Source organism: Oncorhynchus gorbuscha, linkage group LG06 (genome assembly GCF_021184085.1).
Source record: "Oncorhynchus gorbuscha isolate QuinsamMale2020 ecotype Even-year linkage group LG06, OgorEven_v1.0, whole genome shotgun sequence".
Taxonomy (NCBI): Eukaryota; Metazoa; Chordata; class Actinopteri; order Salmoniformes; family Salmonidae; genus Oncorhynchus; species Oncorhynchus gorbuscha.
In genome coordinates, this window is record NC_060178.1 from 74844192 (window position 1) to 74867722 (window position 23531).

General features: G+C 40.8%; 1 protein-coding gene across 1 annotated transcript; it reads left to right on the forward strand.

The window, feature by feature from the left end:
* Positions 1-239: 239 nt before the first annotated feature.
* On the forward strand, positions 240-17049 carry LOC124038323 (bcl-2-like protein 11). Its single transcript, XM_046354057.1, has 4 exons — positions 240-596; positions 2405-2769; positions 4487-4620; positions 14130-17049. The coding sequence occupies exons 1-4, from the start codon at positions 580-582 to the stop codon at positions 14256-14258; spliced, it is 645 nt and encodes a 214-aa protein (XP_046210013.1). The 5' UTR covers positions 240-579; the 3' UTR covers positions 14259-17049.
* The last annotated feature ends 6482 nt before the right edge of the window (positions 17050-23531 follow it).

A 23531-nucleotide genomic window follows, 5' to 3' on the forward strand; every position in this document is an offset into this window, starting at 1 on the left:
CTCTGACACAAATTAAATGTTGCTAGGTATAGGATCTTGATAGCTTAAGTTGCCCCTCTGAATTTGGTAGGCAGATGTACTAGTACTACAGTATTGTAAACGGTTCGCCTACAGAGAGAGAGAGGGGAGAGAGAGGTTTATCTGGACACTTGAAGGGATGCTTTGAAACGAGGCTTAGATCCCACCCAGTGCAAGAGTAGGCGGGTCAGAGGCGGAGGATGGCATACAGGCGTCATCCCACTCTCGACTCAGACCAGACGCTTCAACTTTTTATATCAATCGCGAGTGAACTGCTACAGCAAGGAAGTATCCTCAGCTGAGCTGAGATATCCACCCCGGAGACAAAAGAGTCGAACGCTTTCCCCCCTCCTTCAAGCAACGTATATTTTGTAGGGGATCTGTTTTTACAAGGCGGAACCACTATTCTTTCGATGTTGACATCGTAGTTTTCTGATTAAAAAGGCATTGGACTCTAAACTTTTGCGTTTAGAGCGTATGTAAAGAAGTTCAAAAGCGGATTTTCCAATATTTTACCGTTATTAACAACTGTTATGTCGCGCTACTGAAGCGATTTAGGACATGTCCGATTCGTCCAGGTGAGTGCAAAATAAACATAAGTAAATAGCATGCTTTGATGTTTTTGATAGCTATAATTTCAGAAGACTAAGAATAAACAATATAACAGAAAATCGCACCGCCGCTCTCCCAACTTTAGACTTCACTAACCAACATAGCCCCATAGGCCGAATTACTCGTTTTTAGATCATTATGCTGTCTAGTCTAAATGCATCTATTTTGTAGGCTACCATATCAAATAGGCTATTCATGTGTTTATTTAATGAAACAAAAGTGTTGTAGTCGGCTCACGGCGCACGCCTAGACGCGCACGATGTAACATTAATTGGAGAAAGTTGTTTTTTTGATGAAGTCCCTCTGGTGTCTGCACAACGGTTTAGCGTGGGAGAATTATGTTTTAACAGATGTCCGTGGTTCCTGATGATCTGTAGTAGCCTATTATTTCCATAATAGTAACGCTTGAAACACTAGCCTACGCATTTCCACTGGGCACACACTGGTTGGAACAACGTTATTTCCACATCATTTCAATGATATGACAGTGAACCAACGTGGAATAGACGTTGAATTGACGTCTGTGCCTAGTAGGATTGGTATTGAATATAATAAAAAAATACCATATATATATATATATATGCGGTTTTTTCCCCACGACTGCCTGGATTTAGCCTATGTTGTGTAGCCCTGTTGGTTCCAAAGCGATGGTGTCTATAATATGCCTATAGGACCGTCTTGGGGGGATAGGAATGAGAGAAAAGCAGGCACCTGATTGTTTTGTTTCCTTTTGTTTTCCACATTAACCTATCTTCGCTCTTCTCAGTCTATCCAGAATGTAATGTGCTACCTGTTGAAATTGCACGACAATGGTGCTCCTGTTCTCTGGTGATTCAGTGAAGGCGAGGGGCCGAATTGTGTTTCCAATTTCAAGACAAAGTAAAAGGAGAGATGCTACTAGTGCAACCTGTGGGTGGCGATAATGGACCAGTTGGCCGCTAGCCTATGATTTTGGATGCCGTTTTTTCGCCCGTCAGTCAAAGAGGCATTAATCCAATCAGGTCTGCTTTCAACACATCTTGGTAGAATGTGTGCGGAGTCTGCCGACACTCAAGCAACAAACTGCGTGACTCTATTGTTCTTCGGTTTGACTGCGTTTTCGCTGTCTCTCAAATATGGCATTCGATTTAACTCTGAATTTATTTGATATGAGTAAGTATTTATGATATAATAGGCTACTGAAAGTATTATGAAGTATTATAGTATTATAAAGCCGACAGGTAGACTATAGGCCTAATAGAGAAAGAGTGTGCGCTGCCTGCGATCCTTCATGCGCAAGAGATCCTCTATGCGTAATTCGGAACCAATTCGAGTATGCAATACATTTTTCCAAGTAACGATCAGATTCATTTCGAAAACATGACTATAACTAGATTTGTCTTGGGGATGCACAATATGCTATTTACAACTCATTTCAGATAGAAGAAGTTAACTTGGCTTGGAGATGGGGCTGTGACGCAGTTACTACGGTTCATAACTTCATGCCAACTGTTTCCCCCTGCTAAAAATGCTGGAATCAGCACTTCTGTCCAAACAAATAATGGATATAGGCCTACGTGGAGAGGAAGAAGTAACAGCGGAGTCAACAACTTGACTCGACCCGGCGGGATATTTAGTCATGCGCGCTCTGTTTTATTAGCCTATACATTCTATAAAGTATGACTGTTTAGACTTTGAGTCCACAAGCGCAAATCTCCAACAAATAATGACATTGCACCGACAAAAAAAATATATAAAAAAACAGCCTAACTCTGATACTTGATCTATCCTACAGACGACAAAATCAGTCCAATGGCTCGACCATCCTAATTGAGAGAGGGAAATACGGAGAATTGAATCCCGGTGGCGGAGCAGCCTCCGGTGCCGAACCGACTGACAACCCCCAGTTCAGCGAAGGGGAGCAGCAGTCACGGGCAGGAATAATGATGCCGAATAGTCTGCTTGGTTTCCAGTCGAGGTCGCCGTTGTTCAGAACACTGTCCAGGTCATCCAGTGGATATTTTTCGTTCGACAGCGATTCTATTCCAAGCTCCCCGCTATTGAAAGATAAGTCGACACAGACTCCGAGCCCATCTAGCCAAGTCATGACTCACGCACTGCAGCGCATGTCTCAAGCACAGGAGACCAATCGAGATTATGGTAAGGCACACCCTTGCTTGTGTCGCACAAATAAATGTTGTTATTCACTATCCAGCCCGCGCTGGGCAGCTGCATGGCATGGTGTACATGATAAATCCTTGACGCGCAAATAATGATATGTGCCATGCCCCTGTGTCAATCGGAATGTGCACTTTGTTTTGAACTCTTAACCCACACCAGTTCACGACATTGTCTGTCTATTCCAAGTATTAAGGACCATTGGTTTTGTAGTGTGTTCACTGATATGGGGGGGGGGGAATTGGGCGCTTTTACGCAAGGATGCGTCTTGGTTTATTGCATGCTATTGTTCTTTGGGCGGTTTGTAATGTATATTGTTATATTTACTTCAGTATCTAGTCTTTACCATATCTGCATGTGTCCAGCCAACATAATTGCGTGACCATGAGCCAACAGTTGGATTAAACCTCAGCAGGAAGTTTCTAAAGAACAGTATCTGTCCTCTGTTTACTGAGTTGTGTCATAAGCCACCAAGGATCCACCTGGGCTCAGACAGGGTGTGTGTGTGTGTGCACACGTCATAGCAAAACATGCGCGTGCATATCTGTGTTAAAGGCACCTGTGCGTGTTCACACAGATTTACACTCAACCTCAATAACATTCCCTGACAAAGCTAGTGGCCATAGAAGACAAGCTAAAGGAAATACACAGGGACAAACAGGCACAGTGCATAATAGATGTGATTGAGCAGCCTGATTGACTTGTGTCCTTTTATTTGCGCTCAGTGTTGCAAAGGCCACATGTAGCGAGTTTGAGTATAGGCCAGTCAAAATAGACCTCTGTGTCTTTTGTCAGCAGCAGACAGGGATTCCTCTCCGTTCATTCTCCTTAGGAGCCGGCTGATATAAGGGACAGATAAATCTCTATCTGTAGTGTTTCACCACATCTCTAATCCCAGAGGCTACTCTTAATGGGGTAGAGAACAACAACTGTTCTATCTCTGATCTTGGGAAGTCAGTGAACTGGCTCCAACTCAAATCCAGTTCTTTAGATAAAGTCTGAATAGTATGTTTGTGGAGATTAACAAATGTTCTCCAGTTTTAGTTCTACCATATGTATGTTATTGCCTGAGGGAGACAGATGCTGTGGAGAAATTACTTTCTGACTATCAGATATGAGTGATCCTAGCGCACATGTAGAACACCACAGCTGTGGTTTTATATCTTCTCGGGGCATAATGCCTTTGGTGACTTAAATGGCATTTTGATTTTGACAAATTCTTAACAAATATCCTTTATAACTCAGTCATAAGGTTGTCATAATATAACAGAATGCCACATTTCATAATACCAGTCCTACACTTATCTTGGGAAATGTTGTGGTGATGCATGATGCATGTCATGAATTGTCTCTGTGCTGTGTTATTGTTATGTCTCTTTTATGACAGTAATATAGAAACATTATACCAGGCCACTTGCAGTAAAGTAAGTGAAGTGGTTCCACATTAACATATGGTTCCACTGATATTATAGGGCCCCTGAGGGATATGAGAAATATTAGACATATGTTTCATGACACCTGTGAGTCATAGAAAGAGATCAGAACACATTCATATTGACAACTTAACCACACTATAGGAACCACTTGGCATGTCTGCGAAGTGTCATACTGGCCTTTTCTTAGTAATGCGGTAGCTTGGTCTTTGTTACTAGATTGTGTTCTAATGAGTTCTGACAGCCACTTGCTCTTTGTCCACCAGACGCGTGGCCCAACCCCCTCCATCCCTATAGACCACGGCCACCGCCAACTGCAGGGGACATGTGGCCAGAGACACTGATTGGCCAGGAGCTTCAGCGCATTGGTGATGAGTTTAACGATCTCTTCATACATGGGGTGAGTAGGTACACCACACCAGCACTGAGTCTTGTAACCTACTACTGTATATACACATACAGGGTTGGAGGAGCCAAAGATAAGTGATGATGAGGATGATAATGTCCCTTATATCCTGAAGATGCAACATTTTGGGGGTGTTAGCATTTAATTAAAGGACCCTCTTCGGGGAATGGGTAGCTTCAATATCCAGGGGGTAGAAATATGCTAAATAGGCACTGCAAAAAAAGTATTATATCAGAGACTTGATAATCACAGGTGTCACTGCAGCGCAGGGGAAAGTTAATCTTCCCATTAGATAGTGTCAATAATTGAAGTGTTGTCTCAGAGCTGCTGCCAAAATCATGGCAGCGCTGGTGAACAAAATTCCTTTGCTGCCATGTGTTTTTTTCTCTTCTCTTGCTACTTGCACAGTACATTTCTGGAGGTTGCATCACCTTATTTACAAACCATATCAAGGACTGCACTGTATCAAATGGTGCTGATAAGGTGCTCAGCTCAACATGTGCCATTCTAAATTATTTCACGCTTCCATACTTTCTTTGTGTCCTTGACCTAGCATAGACGCATTCTGTGCTGTAATTTCTTATGTGCTGAGGGCTCTCTGTTTTTATAACATTATTTATAATAGATACAGGACAGATCCAATAGCCACATTGCAATTGTGGTGCATAGTGCAGAAGGCAAGATAAAGGGAAATCTGTGTAACTGCTATTGCAACATTGTACAGTAGCTTGTATGTGAGTATGGCGATTAATCAGCCAGCTGTTCATCTACAGTGTAATGTCATGTCTTTGTACCTTAAACAATATCTGTGAGTTGGTGATTCATATTACCCTGGGTTATCAGTTTCCTGGTTTATTGTGTAACTCGTACACTTGAACACTAATACTCAAGGCTTGTTGTGTTCATTTTTGGAGAAAATATTTTGTTTACACTCTATGGAGAGTTTTCTCCCATGTTCCTTTCTTGTCACTCTCCATCTGAGCAGACTTTAATTGGCTAAAATGAAATACATTTTTCTTGCCAGCTCACAACACCGGGATTTTCTTGTCGTGGACATTGTGTATCTTTGCATCTGAAGAATGTTATGATGTGTTTTCCTCATCACCATCCCCAAGAGTCACTGCTTGGTACCCATAAAGGCAGACACTTTGTATAACCAAAAAGATTAACTGAAGACACATTTCTTTCAAATGAGTGTGTGAGGATTTGCCTTGAGGTAAATGTTGTGTTACTAAAGGCCTCTGAATGTCTGAGGAGAAATAAATATTTATACATCTTTCAACAAATGAGGCTGTGATTCAGACTTAACACACATTGTAGAACAGAACAGGGCTTGTTTGTGTGTGTGGTACTGTATTGACTAGAGGCTAGTATTCGCTAATATGTATTTTGAGAACAATGAGCCCAATAAAAAGCAGAACATGTTGTGTTCAATGTTCCGTGTTTTGGTCTCAGGTGTTTGGTTGACATCAGAGTGAGGAATTCTGCAAGACTGTCTCTGTCTAGAATCTAGAGCTGTCTCATATGTGACCGACCGCCTTGATTCGGTCTTATGTGGCATAATTTGAAATGGTGTTTTTTACTTTGGATAAAAGCAGAGACACAGAGCTACAACATGGTATATCATACACTGCTTTTGAGGAACAATGGGAAAGTAATTCTGCTTTGAAAGTTGATTAACTTGAAACCTCACTTTTAAGAAAATGGTGTTTGAATATTTTGTTATCTACTGGAGAGCTCTTCTTTGTCTACACCCATTCAGCATCATTCACACCCCTTAAGCTTTAGCCCCCACCCAAACTCTGACCATTTTACTCACCCTAGCAGAGCTGGTTAGGCTCTTTTCATGTTATCCAGAGCGTTGGTGACTGTAACTGTGCTGCTGTCAACAAATTAATTACGCTTTTTGCAGACGTTTACTGACACCGGCAATATTCAATGGGTTTTTAGCGTTCGGTAATTCATCAGTTATTCTGCGCTCTGACACACTCAGACAAGAGTGTAGAATGGCCAGACTGAATTTATGAACGCATCCGACATGGCTACTTGCATAGTGGAGTCTTTTGATACCACATATAGCTAGCTAGCTAACTAAACAATGAACCATAATCCCAACTCATGATGTTACTACCCTGCATGAATCTGCAGGTAACTAACTAACCAGGTTCAATGTTATCTAGCTAACATTAGGTTATAACTAGCCAATAAAATTATTCTGAGGTATGAATAATAAGATCATACAAGTAACGTTAGCTAGCTAGCTAACAGTACACTTTAACTTGAAATGAAAATACTTTGTCAAAATTAGAAATGTGTACTATCTGAAAATGTAGCTCGCTAGACTATCTTAGCTGTGGTCTGAAATCGGAGTAGATAGCCAGAGCGAATTTACCAGACAACATTAACATCTATTTGGATAAAAGCGTCTGCTAAATGGCATATATTATTATTATTATAACAGTTCTTGCAATGACATTCTATTGAAATGTATACTTGCATAGTGGAGTATTTTGTTAAGACATGTAGCTAGCTAGCTTGCTAAACAATGAACCATAATCCCTACTCATGATGTTACTAAACTGCATGAATCTGCAGGTAGCTAACCAACCAGGTTCAATGTTAGCTAATAGTACACTTTAACTTGAAATTAAAATTCTTTATGTCAAAATTAGAAATGTGTTATATCTGAAAATGTAGCTAGCTAGACTATCTTACCCGTAGACATCATAGATGTCATGGTTGCCCTTAGTTTGAAGATGTAATCCGAAGACAGGTGTTTTCTCCATCTCTTTAGCATACTCAAATTCCGCTAATGCAGTTTTACTACGCAATATATTTTTTTAAATGCAGCATTAGACAGGATTACCTACACATACTGACCAGCTCAAATAGACAGAAGCGTGCTATATGGCAGACCAATCCAAATTCATCTCTCGGCATGTCCAGCCAACTCATTATCTCAGCCAATCATTGTTGCTGGTTTTTCTGTGGCTAAACCAACTAAGCTCGAAATTTAACAATTTCTTACATATTTACAGATGGCATACAAGTTTGATATTAAGGCACTTGAAAGTTCACATGTTCGAGAAGGTATTTATGCCAAAAAACGCATTTTGATTTTAAAAACAATTTGTACGTTCAAATGGCACTCCTGTGAAGTAGTTGACACGCGACAGGCCTAGTTTCCTGAAACGGGTGACATATGTCTCCTATCTGTCTCAAATGTCTATTAAATAACTACACTGCCTTTGGAAAGTATTCAAACCCCTTAACTTTTTCCATGTTTTGTTAGGTTACAGCCTTATTCTAAAATTGATGAGGGAAAAAACTATTGAATCAATCTACACACAATACCACATAATGACAAAGCAAAAACAGGTTTTTAGAAATTGTAGCAAATTTAGGAAAAATCTAAAAATGAAATATCACATTTACATAAGTATTCAGACCCTTTACTCAGTACTTTTTTGAAGCACCTTTGGCAGCGATTTCAGCCTCGAGTCTTCTTGGGTATGACTCGTCAAGATTGGCACACCTTTATTTGGGGAGTTTTCTCCCATTGTTTTCTGCAGATCCTCTCAAGCTCTGTCAGGTTGGATGGGGAGCGTTGCTGCACAACTATTTTCAGGTCTTCATAGATCTTCGATCGGTTCAGGTCTGGGCCACTCAAGGACATTCAAAGACTTGTCCCGAAGCCACTCCTGCATTGCCTTGGCTGTGTGCTTAGGGTTGCTGTCCTGTTGGAAGGTGAATCTTCGCCCCAGTCTGAGGTCCTGAGCGCTCTGGAGTAGGTTGTCATAAAGATCTCTCTGTACTTTGCTCCATTCAACTTTTCCTCATTCCCACAGCATGATGCTGCCACCACCATGTTTCACCGTAGGGATGGTGCCAGTTCAATCTTCGTTTCCCCAGACCTGAGAATCTTGTTTCCCATGGTCTGAGAGTCTTTAGGTGCCTTTTGGCCACTCGACCATTAAGGCCTGAATGGTGGAGTGCTTCAGAGATAGTTGTCCTTCTGGAAGGTTCTCCCATCTCCATAGAGTAACTCTAGAGCTCTGTCAGAGTGACCATTGAGTTCTTGGCCACCTCCCTGACCAAGACCCTTCTCCCCTGATTGCTCAGTTTGGCCGGGTGGCCAGCTCTAGAAAGAGTCTTGGTGGTTCCAAACTTCTTCCATTTAAGAATGATGGAGGCCACTGCATTCTTGGTGACCTTCAATGCTGCAGAATCTTTTTGGTACCCTTCCCCAGATCTGTGCCTTGACACAATCATGTCACGGAGCTCTACGGACAATTCCTTCGACCTCATGGCTTGGTTTTTTGCTCTGACATGCACTGTCAACTGTGGGACCTCATATAGACGGGTGTGTGCCTTTCCAAATCATGTCCAATCAATTGAATTTACCACAGGTGGACTCTAATCAAGTTGTAGAAACATTTCAGGAATGATCAATGGAAACAGGATGCACCTTACCTCAATTTGGGGTCTGAATAACTATGAATAATTTCTGTTTATTTTCCAAAAACCTGTTTTCACTTTGTTGTTATGGGGTATTGTGTGTAGATTTCTGAGGATTTTTATTTATTTAATCCATTTTGGAATACGGCTGTAACGTAACAAAATATGGAAAAGTCAAGGGGTCTGAATATTTTCCAAAGGCACTCTATATACAGGTTATTACATTGTGTGTTACTGACAGATTCAGGTGTTTCATCTGGCTTTATGTATACATTTTCAACTGCCAATAACTGTCATAATGCTTGTATCTGGATAAGAGGTAGTTTCTCCTGGCTAGTAAGTTATTTCCTTGTAAACAAAGGGTTTGTGTGTTTTCAGGTGTCGCCTAAGGTGAATTGAAAAAACTTCTGCGCAGTTTGTTCACTGATCTGCAGATCTGTGTCATTTGTCAGACTTCCCAGTTCTCACTTCGGATTGTCTCTATGGCCTCTGGCCACCCACGCAACTGACCAGTGACCTACATTATTCTCGGGATGACCTGATTTTGTTTTGCTATTACACACACACAGACACACACACCCCCTCCTGCTCTGCCTAATAGCCATTATGGAAAATACTCTGGCTGTCTGAGTGCGCAATCAAGATCAAGTTTTGGGGTTAGAGAGCTCAGAGGAGGAAGGGTCAGGTTATAGTGACTGGGCAGATGGTTAGTGAGTGAGTGGTTGTGTTGCAGCATGGCAGTGCTACGTGACTGCTCAGCTTCATTATTCCTACCCTGTGGTTAAGGCTCTCAGAGAGCCCACTGTGGTCTCTAATTATCCACAGGTCCGCCTTGACAGGCCTCATTCAGCCAGCGCCATGGAGACCCACTCAGTCCAGCCCCGGCCTGGCCCTCCGGACCTGCTCTTTGACCGGCTCTTTCTCCCAGTGTGAGTTTGAACCCAGGGCTCTAGCGGTTGTCATGCTTTGTGAGAGGCACTGGAAAAAACTTTTAAGTAGAGTTGGTCCACTGTTAAGTCTTTGGGTGTGTTGTGGGTTTGGGTGTCTCCATACTCTCTTCATCTGGTTCTGGTGTTGCTTGCGTGTGTGTTTAGTGGTGGCAATGCTGTGAAGTTAACTTTGCATGTGAAGGTGCTCTGTCCTGTGGACTGAAAAAGGAGGCTTTAAATTCAGGGCACTCCTCTGATACTCTGAGCGTTTAACTGAACCTTCCCAGACTGACAGATGTGCAGGGTTTTCATTTGTGGGACTATTCCATTGGTTCCATTGCACCAGGCCTGCTCAATAAAGTGCAGCTAAAGTATTTGAAAGAAATCCAAGTACTATTTGAGCCCAGGTCTGGTGAGACGTTTCTCCAGTGGTAGATATGGCAGATAGTAGCGTGAAGCAAAAAGGACAAGCACCCTGCTAATGCAAAGCAGATGTCTGGCCACAGAAACATGTTGTATTCTAAGAGAACTAATGTCTGCATTTTGCCACTCAAATTATCTGAGCATTTACATGGCAGCTGACTTCTTTGTTAAGTTTCTATTCTGTTTTTAAATGGATTTTGTTTTTTAAATGATTTCCCTTAGAAAGTGGTGACACCCCATCTTATATGTGATGCAAGGTTATTTTGGCATAGGACCAGCAGTCTTTCTCTTGTAGAAAGAGGGAGAGAGAAGTTTGTCTGTTTGGAAACTATTTTAAGCAGCTGTGTAATACCTTGTTTTGATCAAATAAAAGCACAAGCTGAGTAGCATTGAGTGTTTCAGTGACAACGTTGTTTTTCCTCAGGCAGACATCTGTGAACGTATTAGCGAGTCACTTTAATTTCATGTTGTCTATTCCAAATTCTGTCTGCTCTCCCAATTTGGTCTAATTGTTTTTCAGTGTTCTTCTGGTCTTGTAAGTAATGGCTTCTTTGTTTTGCTTGCATGTGGTGCTGCACTCTGCGTTCTCTCACCCCAGATCCATTGTCAGAGAGAGATTAGTCAGTCTGTGTACATGCCACAACACATTTTGGGCACAGAACCAGCTCAATACTCAGACCCTGATCCATCATACTTGAGACATGGTTTAAGTGTTAATGGTTTGCAACATTGTACCAATTTGCTGGTTATCGGTGTAAAACGTTCAGTGTGTGTATTTAGTGTATTTAGTGAATTTGGGTATTAACATACCCAAATTTTAGAAGAACATTAACATTATTCTTAAAGGGAAAGAAAAATTGATCTAACTTGTAAGGGCAAAAAAACATGATTCTTAAAGGGAAAGATATATTTTTTAAGGAAACTAACAAGTACAATACTCCGTTTAAGCTATGTGGGAAATAGCTGAAAGTCTTTGAAAGTAATATTGCAGTATGTTTTCTACTGTACACTCCCCCCAGCTAATAACATATTATTAAAGGAATCATTCACCTGTTGATTTGCCTTATGCCTCCCTCTCATGTTGCATGCATCGGGGTGTGAAGTGGCATGTGATTACATACTGTGTGTACTATATAATGCCATACAAAATGCAACATGTAGCCATGATACTATAATACACATCAGAGAGGTTTTAACCTCAGCCTCAATGGCCAAATCTCAGGATACAAGTCTATGTGTTTACACCGTTGAAACCACTGCCTGGAATGCCAGCATGTGTTTCATTTGTAGGGCTTACAGTAAGTATAGAAGTCATTCCTCTTTCCATCTCATTCTTTAAAATCTCTTTACCATAGGAACATACAGTATTTGTTTCACACATTGTTAAATAGTCCTAAACTTCAAATGAGGATATGTTCTAATCAAACAACCTTTCAACAGATTGTTTTACGTTTTTGTTAAGTCTTTCGGAACCATCATTTACATCTAGCCAAACCTTCGATCTGTCAATTCTCTAATGAACTCATCACGTTTGGCCTGAATGAGAATGGGGTCTTACAATGTTGCCAGTCCTGCTCTAAGTCTATCTCACAGAGGAGTTAATGCACCTCAATTTAAGTTCACTTCCTCATCACCTGTTTCCTCAGACACTATTCACAGTCACTCCAGGTTTCTGTGGTTCTTGGCACAACTCATTTAGCGTAAAACCAAGCATTGATATTCCTCTTGCATTTGTTCCTAAAATCCTTTTGTTGAGAGCAGAATACCTGAGGCACAGGGCTGGTTTACAATGTCTGCATGGTATGGTTACCTGCCAAGCTGCTCTGAATCCACACACCTGCAGTGATTCACTGATGGAGCGATGCCCAAGTCATACTTCAGCACAGCACAAAAAACAGTGGGTTTTTTTCACCTCGAAGCACGAAGGGAAAAGTATAACTCAGACTTGGTGTTTTCTCTTCATTGTATACTTGTAAAATGAATCACGCTTCCTCTGTCCCCTCTGCCAAAGGGCCACAGGGGAAATGCTCAGCGCTTATCGCAAAAGCCCTGCCAAACTAATGGCCTCAGGCCAAAGTGCTGGCCTGGCCAAGACAGCCACCTGTTTTCACCTCCACTATGCCAAGTCTGCAGAGGTAATTGGCTGTGAGGGGAGTAGTCCATCCATCCATCCCTCATTATTAGGATACCATGACCTGGCCATGTCCAAGTGCACCACTGAAGACCAAATAGAATGTCTCAATCTCTTCCCTAATCTCTCCATTCACCTCACAGTAAAAATGTCCCTATTTGTGTTTAGTTCATGAAGTGCCGTTTTCATTGGAGCTGAAGTAGCTGCCCTAATAGAATGGCCTTTATGACACTGCTGCTGCATTGTATTGCTCATTAAGAGATATCACTCATGTCGTAAACCTGGTATGTTAGGGTTCTCTTCAGCCCAAGGCTGTAGGACTAGTGTGGTCGTTTGCAGGGCCTCTGACCAACATAGCAATGTTGACACAAAGATCAGAAGAGCAGAACATTAACCCTCAATTGAGAGGGTAAATACAGTTAAAGTGGTTGCTCATTTAAATCAAATCACATTTTATTTGTCACATGCTTGGTAAACAACAGGTGTAGACTAACAGTGAAATACTTACTTATGGGCCCTTCACAACAATGCAGAGAGAAAAATATACAAATAATTGAATGATAATAATACGAGGACTAAATGCACAATGAGTAATGATAACTTGGCTATAGACATGGGGTAACAGTACCGAGTCGATGTGCAGGGGTACGAGTTAATTGAGGTAGATATGTACATATAGGTAGGGGTAAAGTGACTAGGCAACAGGATAGATAATAAGCAGTGGCAGTAGCATACACGATGAGTCAAAAGAGTTAGTGCAAAAAGGGTCAATGCAGAAAGTCCGTGTAGCTATTTGGTTAATTAGCAGTTTTATGGCATGGGAGTTGAAGCTGTTCAGGGTCCTGTTGGTTCCACACTTTAATGCTCAATTGTGCTTCTTTAATTCAATGCTGTGTACACATCATTACCAAACTCATTTGTATACAAACACTTCATGGTACTGTATCACAGGAGCACAAACACATCATGGTACTGTATCACAGGAGCACAAACACATCATGGTACTGTATCACAGGAGCACAAACACATCATGGTACTGTATCACAGGAGCACAAACACATCATGGTACTGTATCACAGGAGCACAAACACATCATGGTACTATATCACAGGAGCACAAACACATGTAAGAACAGTATATGTATTTGTCTGGGCCTCTTGTCTGAGTATGAAGTGAACCCACTGGTCCTAACACCTGGAGAGGGACCAAGGGTTTGGGTTGTAGTGGACCAGGATGTCAGGAACAAGTTGTGTTGGCCTGATTCCTGTGTTTGTAGGGCTGCATGTGTGTGATGACGATAATTTACCCCTCATGAAAGGACTGGCACACTGACCACAGTTGAATTCAGCCATGTCCATAGCCATTATTATCAGCAAACCTCTGGTGTCTGCTTTCCACACACAGCCCGGGTCATTATGGTTGTCAGGTGAATGGCACTATTACGCCATGTGTTATTACAATATGTTGAATGCTTTATCCTGTATGTTTGTGTATATGTTTAGTGGTAATGTATACAGGAGTATGTGAATGTAACAGGGCTCTTTTCGCTGTGTCCTCCACAGCGCCTTGCTGGCAGGTACGGTCAAGTTGCCCAGGCAAACCTGCAGGAGATGCACCAAGAGCCCGCCTTCCTACTGTGGATGGGGCTCCTGATTGGACGACTATTACAGATCATCCTGCAGAGAAGATGATGGGTAGACAGAAGCCTCAATCCCATTCCTGCAGCAGACACATACTGTAGCACCTGGGAGAATTCTGTCAAAAGACCCTGTACATATGTGATTATATAAAATGCTACATTTTCAGAATGGATCCTCCTGCGTAGATGGACCGATACAAATTTGTCTTGATAGTTTTTAACCTTGAATTGGCTCAAGATTCCCTGATCCAGGATAAGTTGGAATAGGGAATGTGTACAGCTTTGGAGAATACTTTCTTTGGGAATTCTACAACAACTGGAATTTTGCACCTATGTTTCCTGCTCAGATTTGGAAAGCTGAGCCTAATCAAACCACCAAAGATGGAGTGTCCTGTTGCAGAGCACTCACAGGGATAATGCCATGTGGATAATGCTTTGTAGAGGTAAATGTGCCTTGTACAGTTTCTCGCTTTTTTACTAAGCTGTTTTCTTTTTGTTGCAGCTATTTATTTTTCACCTATGTATTTCATTTGTTTGTGAGTTTGCCCATGGTCAGATGTGTCGAGTCTGCGCTGTGTCTTCCTCCTGGTTCTCATGGCTTCTCACGGTTTCCTTTCCTCATCCAAACATCATCTGCAATTCTAATTTGATGCAACCAGTTCCACGGCCGGTTCCATTGACCCAGACATTTAAATCTTAATATTAAATATGAAATCATTTGTAAGCACCATTTTTTTAAATGTATTTTATTTCCAAACATATTCAGTACAATAGCAAGGATGTTAGTAATAATTGTAAGAACAACAACAGCTGAAAACATTGATAGCAAATACAATGCCTAAAATAATCATATTTAATTCAATTAAAGTACATAAATTAGGGCAAATAATGTAAGTTCTTGAAACAACTTATTTTACTGTTGTCTCACTTGTTTAACCCTGCCCCTTTTCAGATGTCAAACATAATTGCTGTTATCATTTAGCATTTAGCTTGGACAGGCTGTTGTCGGGGCTTTCATAGCCCAGCTGACACTCATGTTGGCCCGGCCAAGTCCTTCACAGCACTGCCAGGTCATTAAATGCTCATAGAAGCTTTGCTGGAAGAGAACCAAACTCTGAGCACCAGGGGAGCAGGGCTTTGTCAATGGAGAGCCATGAGCTAACATTAGCCAGAGGAACAGGCAGAGAGAGCCAATGGGTTCAATACAGGTTTTAATGGATGGGATGACTTGCAGTGCTTGAGAACTTAGATCGATAGACAGGGATAAAAACCACCCAACAACCTTGAAGGATCTATATCCAAATTCTTGAAAATGTGTTGTATTTCTGATCTGTGGTAGTATGAATGTTTTTTTTAAGGCCCAGTGCAGTCAAAATCCTGTTTTTCCTGTGTTTTGATGAAACTATCCCTTTAAAAGTGTGAAGGAATTTGGGGCAGTATAAGTTAATATATACCAATAACAAAGAGTTCCAACCTCTTTGCCAATAACAGTTAGTTTTCAGATTACATACTCAGACCACTCCAACAGCCCTAACAAAATTATTGCTAGAGAAAAAGTTTTTGCTAAAAAGCTATTTTTGTTTCCTTTTTACAGTTTTAATGGGAAACTATTACAGTAAGGCACTTGCTTAATTGTTACCCAGAAATTATTTGATATTGAGATAAAAACAGATGCATTGGGCCTTTAAGGAAAAACAAAAATTGAAGTAGGATTACTTTGAATGTTACATGCTATCACATTGTGCACCATGGGTTGGTTGGAAATGTTATGTGTCCTCTTGTGTGAGCCAAAGATTGATTACACTGTAATTTTGCTGGTTAGATCTTATTGTATAGTACAGTATAGGCGTGGTTCAGTCCAACTGCCTTGGCCACCCTTTTGATTCCATTGCCTCATATTTGTCAGTCTGCCAGTATTTGATTTGAAAATTCATTTCACACCCACAGTTCAATAAATGTTATCCATGTAATTAAATGTTAACGGTATAAAATGTGTTGATAAAAGCCTATCTTTAAAATAACATAGCACTTACAGCTCATTAGAGGTTTTAATTGCCAAACATCTGCCTTTTAGAATTTTTTATTTAAAAAAAAACATTTTTTGACGATCATGTAGACAAAATGTAAGGTATTAGTTGATGAAATTATCTGCAAACCCAATTTTTATTGAGAAGCGTATCATTCCGTCATGTTCTTCTTTGTACCAAAATTGTACTGCTCGGTCATGTCTTTTATATATTGTATGACTGTCTTTTCTTTTTTGGTGTTGTCAAATGAAACCAAAGACCTCATTTCAAAGTTGTGTATCTCAGAAGGGTGTAGTCGAGTCTAGTGGCTTTCCAAGAGAACAACTGAAAGCTGAATTTTCACCTTCTGAAACTGATATGGAAACTTCTCAGACAGTCAGCCAATGGTTCCATGTACTCTAGATATCAATCCATTGAGTGACAGCATAGTCCATACTTCTTAATGGGTAGAGACCAGACCATAGATAGAAATAGCATTTTTCCCAGACACATACAATAACTTAATTTTGATCCGCAACATTCCCAAGTTGTCCTTAGCAAGAGCCATGAATTTCAACCAGTGTCATCTTGGTGGAGGAAGTGCAGGTGTGTCCCTCTTGCACTATGATTACTGTCCCAGAATTCTGTCTGTTCAGGACCCTTTTGCACTGAGCGCAGTCTGACATAAACTGATTTATCTGACTCACAGGACCCAGTACATTTGTAGCAAAATGTAAATTTCTTTCAGTTTTTTTTGCACTGAAATGTTTTAAGGTTGTGATTTAAATTGTGCATAATGCTGTGCCTGTATAAAGCTTTTTTTCATCTTTTTAAAAATGTGTTTCTGGAATCTTCTTTCATTGTTGATTAAACCACATTATTTTTAATGATAAGTTAGTAAGCCCCTGTCATTGTTCTATAACTAGAACCACTCATATTGCAGTCATAATGGAATTAATCACAGGCAGTTCATAGAAAGTTTGACCAAAGACAAATGTGTGAAATATCTTTAGTGCAAACTTTAATTAACATATCTTTATTTAAGTAAGTGTCATACAGTAAGTACATTCTCAAAAAATGACTATTTGGGTTCAAGTGAAAATTGAAAAGACTATTTGTGTATCTGTGTAAAAGAGGACTCTCTTCCTTTGTGTGGCGGCCATGCTTATCTCTGATCATCTGCAGGACATGGAAAGTACGGTACCTTCCCTAGCTTGGCAAAAACAGCCTGAGATAATTATACATCCCGTATTCAGCCAGTCAGTGGCTGCTACACTAAGCCCCATGTGACTGTGCACAGTCCAGGGTGAATTCCAGTATTCGTATAGAGAAAACCTTTTATCCACTTAGTGGCAAGGTAAACTATTGAGAGGACAGTACGGTGGGTAGGTATTTATTCAGCCTGAGGTGTAAACATTCGGTTGAAACTTGCGTAAGAATTGTAAGATGAGTCAAATGAATCAAGAACGATCTGAACTCCTTCTCTCTATCACACACACACACACTTGAGCATGTGTCTGAATTCGAGCATGATGACCCCACAATATATTTCAGCTAAGTATTATTAAAGTTCAGCTGCTTGGTGAGAGTTTACATTAACTTGAGTTTCACAGCCTAACAGCAGACAGCCATTGTCTTTATCCAAAACAGACGAGCTGACTGAGCTTTGTAGAGATCCAAACTGAGCCCTGAATCCCATCCTGTTCACCACTGACTCAGTGGAATACCCAAAGTGGTGGACTACTACTTGAAGGATCACTAAAGACCCAACTATATCAGCCCTATGATAAATCAAACAAGTGCATAGCGCACTTATATACGATACTATTTTATTACTATCTTATTCAGTTCTTCACTTGCTGGATTCAGTGGTATACACAGGCCATAGCACTGTGTAATCTCTAGGAAGAGCAAATGAATTAGAATCCATTATCTGTTCAGGTCATCCCACAACACTTTCAGTGTTTCTCTTGTGACAGGGATACTGGCTCAATGGCATATTCCCTTAAATTCACCTCAGGCGGAAGAACTCATAGCACATGGGATTTTTATCTAATACAGAATGAGAATGTCTACAGGATTAGAAATCCAAATGCTAATTGACTGAATTTGAGATTACTAGAAACCATGCCATTTGTAGTGTATTGGTATAGCACGGTGGTGCTATTTCACAGTCATAGGCTTTTAGAGATGGCTGATTTTCAATGACAGCCTCTACAGCTTGAAATGCACAGTGAAAATCTTTCTGTATCTAATCAGTCTGTTTTTACCTCTCTGCGCTAAACGTGTTTAGGATACTGTGGTCAGAGACCCCAGTCAAATCTCTTCCTCTGTTGAGTGCTTTGAAATACTTCATGTGAGACTCATGTTGAACTTAACTTTAGTGTCTTCCCTTTATGCCCCACCCCCTTTTGAAAATGTAATGAATTTTTAGAAATGTTGAGTAGTTTCTTTGAGCTCATCACTCATCCCTTTGATAATCACAAGATTAAATCGTTTTTTTTCCTTCTCTCCTTTCTTCTTGACACGTCAGCAGCTGGAGTTGACCTCCCGAGAGGGGATGTGTGTGTGTGTGTGTGTGTGTGTGTCCATGCATGCATGAGATTCGTATGGCTCAGACACATAAAAGAAGATCCAACACAGAACAAAGGGCATCTTCACGAGTCCTGGTTAATCTAGTGTGTGTTTTCAACTCATCAACACCATAGTACCCTCCAAGCTCATCATTAAGCTTGAGGCCCTGGGTCTCAACCCCGCCCTGTGAAAATGGGTCCTGGACTTCCTGATGGGCCGCCCCCAGGTGGTGAAGGTAGGTATCAACATCTCCACTTCACTGACCCTCAACACTGGTGCCCCACAAGGGTGTGTGCTCAGCCCCCTCCTGTACTCCCTGTTCAGCCATGACTGTGTGACCATGCACGCCTCCAACTCAATCATCAAGTTTGCAGACGACGCAACAGTAGTAGGCTTGATTACCAACAACAATGAGACAGCCTACATGGAGGAGGTGAGGGCACTCGGAGTGTGGTGTTAGGAAAGCAACTTCTCACTCAACGTCAACAAACGAGATAATCGTGGACTTCAATGAACAGCAGAGGGAGAACCCCCCTATCCACATCGATGGGACAGCAGTGGAGAAGGTGGAAAGTTTTAAGTTCCTCGGCATAGACATCACAGACAAGCTGAAATGGTCCACCCACACAGAAAGTGTGGTGAAGAACGCGCAACAGTGACCTCTTCAACATTAGGAGGCTGAAGAAATTTGGCTTGTCACCTAAAACCCTCACAAACTTTTACAGATGCATAATTGAGAGCATCCTGTCGGGCTGTTTCAACAGCACCGGCCACAACCGCAAGGCTCTCCAGAGGGTGGTACAGTCTGCACAATGCATCACCGGGGACAAACTACTTGCACTCCAGGACACCTACAGCACCCGATGTCACAGGAAGGCCAAAAAGATCATTAAAGACAACAACCACCCGAGCCACTGCCTGTTCACCCCGCTACCATCCAGAAGGTGAGGTCAGTACAGGTGCATCAAAGAGGGACAGAGAGACTGAAAAATAGCTTCTAACTCAAGGCCCTTAGAATGTTAAACAGCCATCACGAACACAGAGAGGCTGCTGCCTACATACAGACTTGAAATTATTGGCCACTTTAATAAATGAATCATTAGTCACTTTACTAATGCCACTTTAATAATGTTTACATATCTTGCATTACTCATCCCATATGTATAGACTGTATTTTATACCATCTATTGTATCTTGCCTATGTCGCTCGGGCATTGCTTATCCTTATATTTACATGTATATATTCTTAATCCATCCCTTACTTAGATTTATATATATTAGGAAGTTGTTATGGAATTATTAGATTACATGTTAGATAGTGCTGCACTGTCGGAACTAGAAGCACAAGCATTTCGCTACACTCGCAATAACATCTGCTAACCATGTGTATGTGACCAATACAATTTGATTTGATTTAAAGTTGCAATATTTAATGATGATCCGACCAAATTCACATAGAAATATGAGTATTGATCTATCATTCTACTTGAAAGCAAGTCTAAGAAGCGGTAGATTGTTCTATGTCTGCTATTTCTATTTTCCTTTAGCTAACATAAGCAAGCTCATGTTAGCAAATAAGAGTAGTTCAATCTGGATAAACATCTAATTCACCCGTGTCTGGAAAACACTGTTACTAAAAATAGAATTGTTGATATAGCTAACTCACTCTGTTTGTGTGCTGGTAACGCTAGCAATAATGAATGTGTATAAATGGTTGGTTAGTTGGCTCTCAGACAGTCTCAGCTGAATAGCAATCTTGTTTCCAATTTAGTGAGACTAGTTAGCTAACAACAACTACACAATATTGAAAGACAAAAAAAAAATGCATCCCATAACATTTAAACATGGAAATAGCTGTTCTGTCTTTCAGCCTACAGTAGCAGCCAATGTGTGGTGTTCAATGTAGGCCTACATTCCATGAGACTTTTGTAAAATTAAACATGTAGGGATTGACATTATCCTGTTAATTCACTTGTCCTTCAGACAGGGAGGTGACTGAAATTGTTGTGTTATTTGATGCAAGAAACCACTTTACAAGATACAATTAATTATTATTGCCATACCATTATTACAGAGAATCAGACAAATTATCCTACCTTCTGCCTATTGGCTACTTAGCTTATTCAAGCCTGTCTCGAAATACAACACTGCCCCTTACAGAAAAAAAAGCTCTTTAACTGACTTGCTTTTCAAAGACGGCTAGAAATGCACATGTTTTGTGCTCTTTTAGGAAGAAACCAATCCCCCATTGCTGACTAGAACTTACCTATAACTAGGCTAATAATGCTACATGCAGCTCTTGCTTTGATCTCAAAATAAGCGCATCTACTTGCGACCACTTACGCTGTAAACACAGTCCAGTTCAAAGTGAATGGCACAGATCCATATATGGCAATGGTCTATTTACATATAGGGATACTGCGGCTCTGATTGGTTATGGCACACCAGTCTGTGTAGAGTATGGGCCTGAGTCACGTCTGTCAATGCAATTGAATCCTACCCCAATGCGCTCTGCCTACAAGAAAATATCTTGCATAGTTTGTTTTGTTTTGGTATGTTGCATTGAAAGTGACTAATTCATTCGATCACAATTCACACAGTAGAGGGAAATGTTGATAGTATTAACTAAAGCGGAAAACTAGAAAGTTGAGTGAAGTTCAGTCCAGGGAGAGCTGTTTAGAGGGAATATTGGTTAAAAATTGGTTAGAGGTAGCCTGAGAACCTTCCAGAACATGTAATTCATTTAGTCTACCCCTCTTCTCTTTTACCTTTTGTCTTTGTAAAACTCAGGTTATCTGGAGTCATTACACAGTGCCCTGCTGAAAAATACCTCAAATGGGTGGAATTTGTGGGTACACAAGCATGAGGGAGCAGAAACAGCTTGCGGTTATGGAGCACAACAAGATTGTGGGACAGAAACCAGCAAGGGATATTAAAATCTACAAAATCAAGACACAACCACCTCATTCTTCTCTCTGCAGATTCTTAAAACATAATGCATAGACATGCCTACAAAAATCCCCTGCAAAGGGCTACTAATTGACAAGAATGATCTGTGAAAGTCAATGGGCTGGGGGAAGTTTACAGACAGTACTTTGAGATGAGGAAGGTTTTTTTGGTTGTGCAGTGTTGTGTTGTGGTTAGACAGTAAATGTATTGTTCTGTATGAGAACGATTGAGGTGACAATTCTCCGCAGTCTCCCATACACAACAATTGTTGTATAAGAACTGCACTCCTAAGACTTTTCACACCTTTTTTGGCCCCCCCAGCCCATTCAATTTGTTGACAGATCTTTCCTCTCAAAAGCAGCTCCCAATGTCCCCTCATTATCCCTAAACAATATGCTAGCCGTCCCATTCAGTTAACACCTTTACCAACAAAGGCGTGTTGCTCTACATCCCTTCCACAAAAAGTGTAAAATGCTAACACCACAACCATGTCTTTGCAGGAGACATGCAGTACCATGAAGAGTCTTAAAGGCTCAAATCAAATCACATTTTATTGGTCACAGACACCTGGTTAGCAGTTGTTATTGCGAGCATAGCGAAATGCTTGTGCTTCTAGTTCCGACTATATCTCAGCATTCAACACCATAGTACCCTCAAAGCTCATCATTAAGCTTGAGGCCATGGGTCTTAACCCCGCCCTGTGCAATTGGGTCCTGGACTTCCTGACGGGCCGCCCAAGGTTGTGAAGGTAGGTAATTCTCTGTGCTACACCAAATGGTAACTATCCTGTAACTCCCAGTAATGGATACCAAAAATATTTGGTTAAATCACATTATCTGGTGTAACAATCTGTAGCAAAGAGAACTTGTGTTCTTGATGAAATTCACAAAGAAACATACAGTACTCAAATAAAATAAGATCAGTGTAGTAAAGTTCAGGGAATACATGGAAAGCTGTGGGAGGAGTGTTGTCATGATCAAACTGCCATTCAGCTCCTCATGAGTCATCTGCTTGAAATCCAGCATAATGTATGATCCTTCGAGAGGGATACAGATCAAGGGATACAGTTCTGTGACAATGACACACACAGGTAAAGGATTTATGTTTCTGTATCTAGAATTCACTCCAGGAAGAAGCCCAGGCACCCGGTATTGTCTGTAAAACAAAAAAAATGTAATCAATTATACTCTATTGTAGTTTGAACGACAGTTGAACTGTGCCAGTATCAACATTAGGTTAGACTAGTTGAACATGCATACATGTGAACAGGCACAGAGATTACATTTCCCACTAGATCTAGCCTAATAGAAAGAAATATGGCATAACCCTCAACCTTTGCACAGTGACCAGATCGTACAAATGTACCTAGATAGGTAGGCAGACAGTATCTACCTACATCCATGTCTATCAGGCATGCAAAGGCAAATATGTTTTGAGTAAAATCAGCTTCCGTTTTAGAGAATTACAACAGCAATTTGTTGTATTAGTGGTTCTCCTCATTTTTGCTAATAAACTTAGCTAGCTATCTTGCTGGATATACAATACTTGTTATTTACATCTGTTAGGAATCATATTTTGTGTCATGCCTATAATTTTGTGAGATTGAAATGCATCCACGGTCATAATCATAATCAATGTCAACCCTCGTAAATTAAGTTACTTAGCTAGCAAGTAAAGTTATTTACATTTGCTGATGTTACATGTTTGCTAACAAGTTACAAATGCAAGGTGTAGCGCATAAAAAGTTAACAGGCACCAGGCTAACTAGCTTGCCAACTTCAGTCATCTGCTAACAT